We start from the raw sequence: 6,314 nt of genomic DNA, 5'->3' as shown, positions 1-6,314 counted from the left end.
CTTCACCCGGCACACTGGGAAGGCACCGAAGGGCACGTGTGTGCACACGTACGCGCGTTGGCTCCGCAGCCCGCTCTCCTCAACCATGCAGAATTCCCCGAAAACTCCTCAGGAATTGAGAATTGGAGTGGAGGACGTGGAGCCATGGCTCGCGTGGGAGAGCGCCGGCCCGCCTGAGCAGAACCAGCCAGGCAGGAGCACAGGGCCCCAGTGTGTGCACAGGCGGAGGTGTGCACACAACCAGGCAGGAGCACAGGGCCCCAGTGTGTGCACAGGCGGAGGTGTGCACACAACCAGGCAGGAGCACAGGGCCCCAGCGTGTGCACAGGCGGAGGTGTGCACACAACCAGGCAGGAGCACAGGGCCCCAGTGTGTGCACAGGCGGAGGTGTGCACACACACACACAACCAGGCAGGAGCACAGGGCCCCAGCGTGTGCACAGGCGGAGGTGTGCACACAACCAGGCAGGAGCACAGGGCCCCAGTGTGTGCACAGGCGGAGGTGTGCACACAACCAGGCAGGAGCACAGGGCCCCAGCGTGTGCACAGGCGGAGGTGTGCACACAACCAGGCAGGAGCACAGGGCCCCAGCGTGTGCACAGGCGGAGGTGTGCACACAACCAGGCAGGAGCACAGGGCCCCAGTGTGTGCACAGGTGGAGGTGTGCACACAACCAGGCAGGAGCACAGGGCCCCGGTGTGTGCACAGTTGTAGGTGTGCACACACACACAGTGAAACAGCCAGGCAGGAGCACAGGGCCCCGGGCCTGTGCACAGTTGTAGGTGTGCACACACACACAGTGAAACAGCCAGGCAGGAGCACAGGGCCCCGGGCCTGTGCACAGTTGTAGGTGTGCACACACACACGCACACAATGAAACAGCCAGGCAAGAGCACAGGGCCCTGGGTCTTGTGCACAGTTGTAGGTGTGCATACACAATGAACCAGAATTTGGATTACAAGAATCAACAGCTACAAATAGGAGAGCGACCCTAAGCCCAATCTGTTAGGAGTGTTGGTTATTGGGCTGGGGATATGGCCTAGTGGCAAGAGTGCCTGCCTCGTATACATGAAGCCCTGGGTTCGATTCCCCAGCACCACATATACAGAAAACGGCCAGAAGCGGCGCTGTGGCTCAAGTGGCAGAGTGCTAGCCTTGAGCAAAAAGAAGCCTGAGTTCAAGGCCCAGGACTGGCCAAAAAAAAAAAAAAAAAAGAGTGTTGGTTATTTTATGAACACCCACTAACTTGTGCTCAAACACTCTCTAAAGAATATCCTGTGCTGCCACATACAAGCACTATCAGCCCCCGAGACGAACAGGGCGGCACACAGAGAAGACAGAAAGCTCTGACACCGTGAGCCAGCACGTGGCTGAGGAAATCCACACCACCAAAGGCCTCTGCAGACAAGCTAGGGTATTTCCTGGGTAGAAACTCCACTGTCTTGCCAGAAAAGGACATCCAAATAGTATGAATAACAGCAACAAGCTCACACACTGTGATTTAAGCCGTACCTAACTGCGGCCTGGCCCTTCAAATCATAGAGAAACCTACAGAAAGAAGTCGATTGCCACTGAATGGCAACGGGACGGCTGGAGAGCCAAAGCCTGACGAGGTGAAAGCTTAGGAGTCTTAGGACTATTCAGGCCTCTGCCTGGTTCCTTTGCTAGAATTCAAGAGGTTTACTCCAAACCTGTGAGGTCTACGTTAAGATAGACAGAACAAATATAAAAATACAGTCACTTTATTTCAGAAAAAAGACTGACAGAGTAAGTTTATCAAGTGGTCTCTGAGGAGTCAGAATTCCAAGGAAACAAGTTGTGGAGAGCAGGTATCTGCCATGCCTCTCCAGACAGGGTTGGGAGCAATGGGATGGGATTCCACTTCTCAAGGGGCAGGGAAATGGCCACAGAAGCCCCTACGTGGATTGCATGTGGAATACCACATTTCCCTGTGGTAACTGTCCACGGAATGCAGACCTGGGAAGAAGTGGCCATTCCCCAGGGCGGACCCCGAGCCTGGAGGTGGGGAGAACCAGCCACTCGCCTGCATTTCTCATTTTTGGTTTCATGACTGGGGGGGTGACTTCCTCCGCTCTCATCTTCTTTCGCCCCAGAGAGTTTGAGTCCCCCCCCCAGCTCAATCCACCCCGCCCCATCTGTACCCCCAGGGGATCGGCCCTGGCGGCGTCTACTCTTCCTGTCACTGGGCCACAGTGTGATGGAGTCTGGACCTGCCGGTAGCGGTGCATCCAGGCGGTGAGTACAGTGGTTTGCTATTGGATTCTTCGTTGCTGTCCTGTTTTACCTGAAAAGACAAAGGGAACTGCACGAAAGTGCCCATCTGTCATCACGTTGAGTTCAAGTCCCCATCAAGTGGGAAGAAATTAAACCATTTCACTATTCACAAAGAAATTACTCACCACAATCCCCTCCAATCTCGGTTCCCAAGCAGCTGGCATTACAGGAGGGAATCACTGCAGTCGGTTTGACACCATCATCTTTAATTACTATGAACTATGTTAACCTTTTATTATGCTAGTTTAATGTATTGATAACAAATATGTCTTTTCAAATAATGGATATATTTTTGGTGCAAGAAAGTAAAACTCTTAAATATATATATATATGCATATACATGATGAAATCTAATAAATTACGGAACATATAGATGCAAAAAAACAGAAACGTACTCACTCCCTGACTTATGTAACTGTAACCCCTCTGTACATTACTTTTACAACAGAAAAATTTAAAAATAAAAAAAGAAATAAGATCCTTGTCACCACCCCTTACTCCCATCTTTTCACACAGAATTCAAGGGTGCTTGGAAGCCCAGCGAATGGGGGTGGAGGGACCCATCTTACCGAGTAGATCCCAGGGCTGCAACTTTCCTGGGGGGCTGCAGACTGCTTCGAGCGGCACTAGCGACAGGAAGATTTGCTCGCTGAGAAACAGCTTGACAAGAGTTAACAAAAGAAACCAGTTAGTGAGTGATAAGTTTCACTGACCTTCTCAAAAGGGAATAATGGGGCTGGGAATATGGCCTAGTGGCAAGAGTGCTTGCCTCGTATACATGAAGCCCTGGGTTCGATTCCCCACCAGCACCACATATATAGAAAACGGCTAGAAGTGGCGCTGTGGCTCAAGTGGCAGAGTGCTAGCCTTGAGCAAAGAGAAGCCAGGGACAGTGCTCAGGCCCTGAGTCCAAGCCCCAGGACTGGCAAAAAAAAAAAGGAATAACAGGAGCCTGGTGCTCATGGCTCACACCTATAAACCTAGCCACCAAGGAGGATGAGATCTGAGGATTATGGTTCACAGCCAACACAGGCAGAAAAAGTCCATTAGACTCTTATTTCCAATTAACCAGCAAAGGGGCTGGGAATATGGCCTAGTGACAAGAGTGCTTGCCTCGTATACATGAAGCCCTGGGTTCGATTCCTCAGCACCACATATATAGAAAAGGACAGAAGTGGCGCTGTGACTCAAGTGGCAGAGTGCTAGCCTTGAGCAAAAGAAGCCAGAGACAGTGCTCAGGCCCTGAGTCCAAGCCCCAGGACTGGCAATAAATAAGTAAATAAATAAAGATATCCCAATTAACCAGCAAAAAGCAGGAAGGGACACAATAATAACAATAAAACACACACACAGGAATAAAAGATAAATACAACATTCTTTTCTTCAAAGAACAAATCATAAAGTACTTGGAAATCAAAGCTTCGTCTCTGCCCAGTTTCATTCCCCCTGCAACTCAGCCTCCCTATCTTCACATAAAGGGTCTTCTTCTGTAAGGAAGATAGTCAAAGTGGTCCTTGTTGCGGCCCAGAGAATACGTCCTTCCATGTGGTTTTTTACTCACATGTCCACTCTTCCTCACCTCTGTGCCCTGGAGCACTTGGTCTTGGCAGCCCTTTCCTGGTGGACAGAGCATCGGGGGGTGGGGCACCCTTGCCGGGTGGCGCGCTCTGCCTGGTGAGTGGCATTCGGCTGGCAGGCCTGGGGATGGCTGAAGGGATAGGCAGTCGACTGGAAGCCTTCGCTGCTGTTCCCTGTGGCCGGGACAAGCGTTGAGAGTTGCTGGTTGGAGGTGGTGGAGCCAGGACGGGTCGGACAGGGGCAGGAGGGCCTGGGAACAAGGATTAGAGCCGTTCAAGGGGAGGTCTCCTCCTTCCCTCCCCACCGCCCCCAGCGGTGCTGCGCGCTCACTTGTGGTGCATCTGGCACTAGGCCCAGGTTTCCCCTGGGGTGGGGGCCCGGCTTTCCCTCGGGGTGGAGGCCCGGCTTTCCTCCGGGGTGGAGGAGTCGATCGTGCCAGAGGAGAGGACGCTGGGCCTTTGGATGCTGGGAACGGCTTGCAGGTGGGTGATTCCTGCAACACGCACAGGGGAAAGGGAGGAAGGAGACTGGAGAGTCATCTGTTCCACTGACTTCAGGGATTCAGAAACAGAGGTAAGGAGTGGCCTAGATGCCGGGGAGAAAGGCAGAGCTTAGCTGCCAACATTACCATCATTATTTCAGAGCCCTACAGATATTGTTGTAAGTGCTATTTATGGTATCTCATCTAATTCCAATTCCAAGGATAGAATTACAACCCCAATTTGATCGATGAGGAAACCGCTCTATTTCTTCAGTGTGTCATGTAATCTTTGGAGGTTCACATGCGATGACACCCTCCAAACTCACTCTTTTCACAGTGGAGGGCCTCTTTGCAGACATCACTCGAAGAGTCCTGGCTGATCCCTTCTTATCGCTGCTCGGGAGACGGGGTGGCAGGCTGCCGGGGGAGGGCGTGCTCCAAGCCAAAGAGCTCACCGTGGGCAGCAGGTCCCGGACCGGACTGTCCTTCAACACAAACGTCTCTCGACGAGGGCTGGGCTTCCCTCGGCGAGGCCCAGAGCTCGCGCCTGCGCTCTCTCGATCCCGCAGGGCACACTGCTCCAGCTGAGCTGCCAGCCGGTTGGCCTCATCAAGGATCTCCTCCAACTTCTCTGGGCTGAGAGGGCCTAAGCTGAACCGCACACCCTGCGGGGCAGCAGCTACTGCGTTCGGGTTACTTCTGTGGGCGAGGCCCCGTCGGGGTGGTTTCTCTGGAGTCACCAACACTGCTATGTCATTCTCTTCATGACTAAGACAGAAAACAAATATGGTACAACACACACACACACACGAACAGAATCAAAATCTCTGCACCAGCGCCAGAGACACAACCCCAAATCCTGAAGCCTATTCTGGCTGTGAGATCAAGTCTCAAGGAGATGAGGTCAAAGAGGTTTTTTAGCAAGTATTGATGCTGGAAATAATGACAGGATAAAGATGTAGCAAATGCATTGACCGTTTTTTTTTTCTTTTTTTGATGCCAGTACTAGGATTTGGATTCAAGGGCTGGGCACTTGTCCCTTGCTTTTTCTCTCAAGGCTACCACTCTTCTTCCACTAACAGCTAACACTATTGCTTGAGCAACAGCTCCACGTGTGCCCTTTGCTGGCTAATTGGAGATAAGAGTCTTGCAAACTTTCCTGCGTGGGATGGCTTTGAACCTGGATCCTCAGATCTCAGCTTTCTGAATAGCTAGGATGATAGGGGTGAGCCCCTTGGACCCAACTTGTTTTTGTTTCTTGAGCCAGGGTCTCAGTATACAGCCCAGGCCGGCATCAAACTATGTAGCTCAGACTGGACTCAAGTTCACGACCCTCCTGCCTCAGTCTCCTGAGTGCGGGGATGGCAGAGGCACCTGCCACATCCAGTGCGCCCGGAAGTCTCCCTCCGGCTTCTCCTTGCCCCTCACGAAGGAGGCCGGAGTGCTAAGTTCCCGGCGGCTCCGGAGGCCGACGGCAGGTCAGCAGGAGGCGCTGGAGGCGAGGGGGTGCGGAGGGAGGAAAGGAAGGAGGAACAAAGGCGCTGATACCTGTCGGATGGGGACATGCCTTCGAAGTCCAAGGTCTCGTCCGTAATGAACGTGACATCTGAAAAGACAAGCGGGGGCCTGCCGTCGCGCCCAGGCGGGCTCGGGTGCTCAGGGCCCCGTCGTCCCCGAGGGCCTCCCTTACCTTCCTCCGGGCCCTCCATGGCCGCCGGCGGACGCGAGTCGGGTCACACCTGAGCCCGGGGACAACGCGCCCACCTGCAGGTGCGCCAGGGGCACGGCGGGGAGGGGCGGGTGCGGGGGGTCAAGGCCAACATCCGGGCCCCCCGCCCGCCCGCCCGCCCGCCCGCGACCCCCCGGGGAAGGACGGGGAAATCCGGCCGCCCCCCTCCTCCGCTCCCCCCGCCCCCCGCCGGGGTCCCGACCGCTCCCGGCGGCGCTGGTGAGGGCGGCCC

General features: G+C 54.2%; 1 protein-coding gene across 1 annotated transcript; it reads right to left on the bottom strand.

Moving 5' to 3' along the window:
• Positions 1-1,578: 1,578 nt before the first annotated feature.
• Positions 1,579-6,104, bottom strand: Psrc1 (proline and serine rich coiled-coil 1). The gene is made up of 7 exons (XM_048363048.1): positions 6,044-6,104; positions 5,902-5,959; positions 4,680-5,121; positions 4,203-4,365; positions 3,874-4,122; positions 2,864-2,954; positions 1,579-2,304 (listed from the first exon to the last, which is right to left on the bottom strand). Exons 1-7 carry the CDS (start codon positions 6,060-6,062, stop codon positions 2,301-2,303), a joined length of 1,026 nt encoding a protein of 341 aa, XP_048219005.1. The 5' UTR covers positions 6,063-6,104; the 3' UTR covers positions 1,579-2,300.
• Between the last annotated feature and the right edge of the window lie 210 nt (positions 6,105-6,314).

The sequence above is a fragment of the Perognathus longimembris genome, chromosome 15, assembly GCF_023159225.1.
Source record: "Perognathus longimembris pacificus isolate PPM17 chromosome 15, ASM2315922v1, whole genome shotgun sequence".
NCBI classification, from domain to species: domain Eukaryota; kingdom Metazoa; phylum Chordata; class Mammalia; order Rodentia; family Heteromyidae; genus Perognathus; species Perognathus longimembris.
Note: the sequence above shows the minus strand (reverse complement) of the source record. Positions and strands in the feature narration are given on the sequence as shown.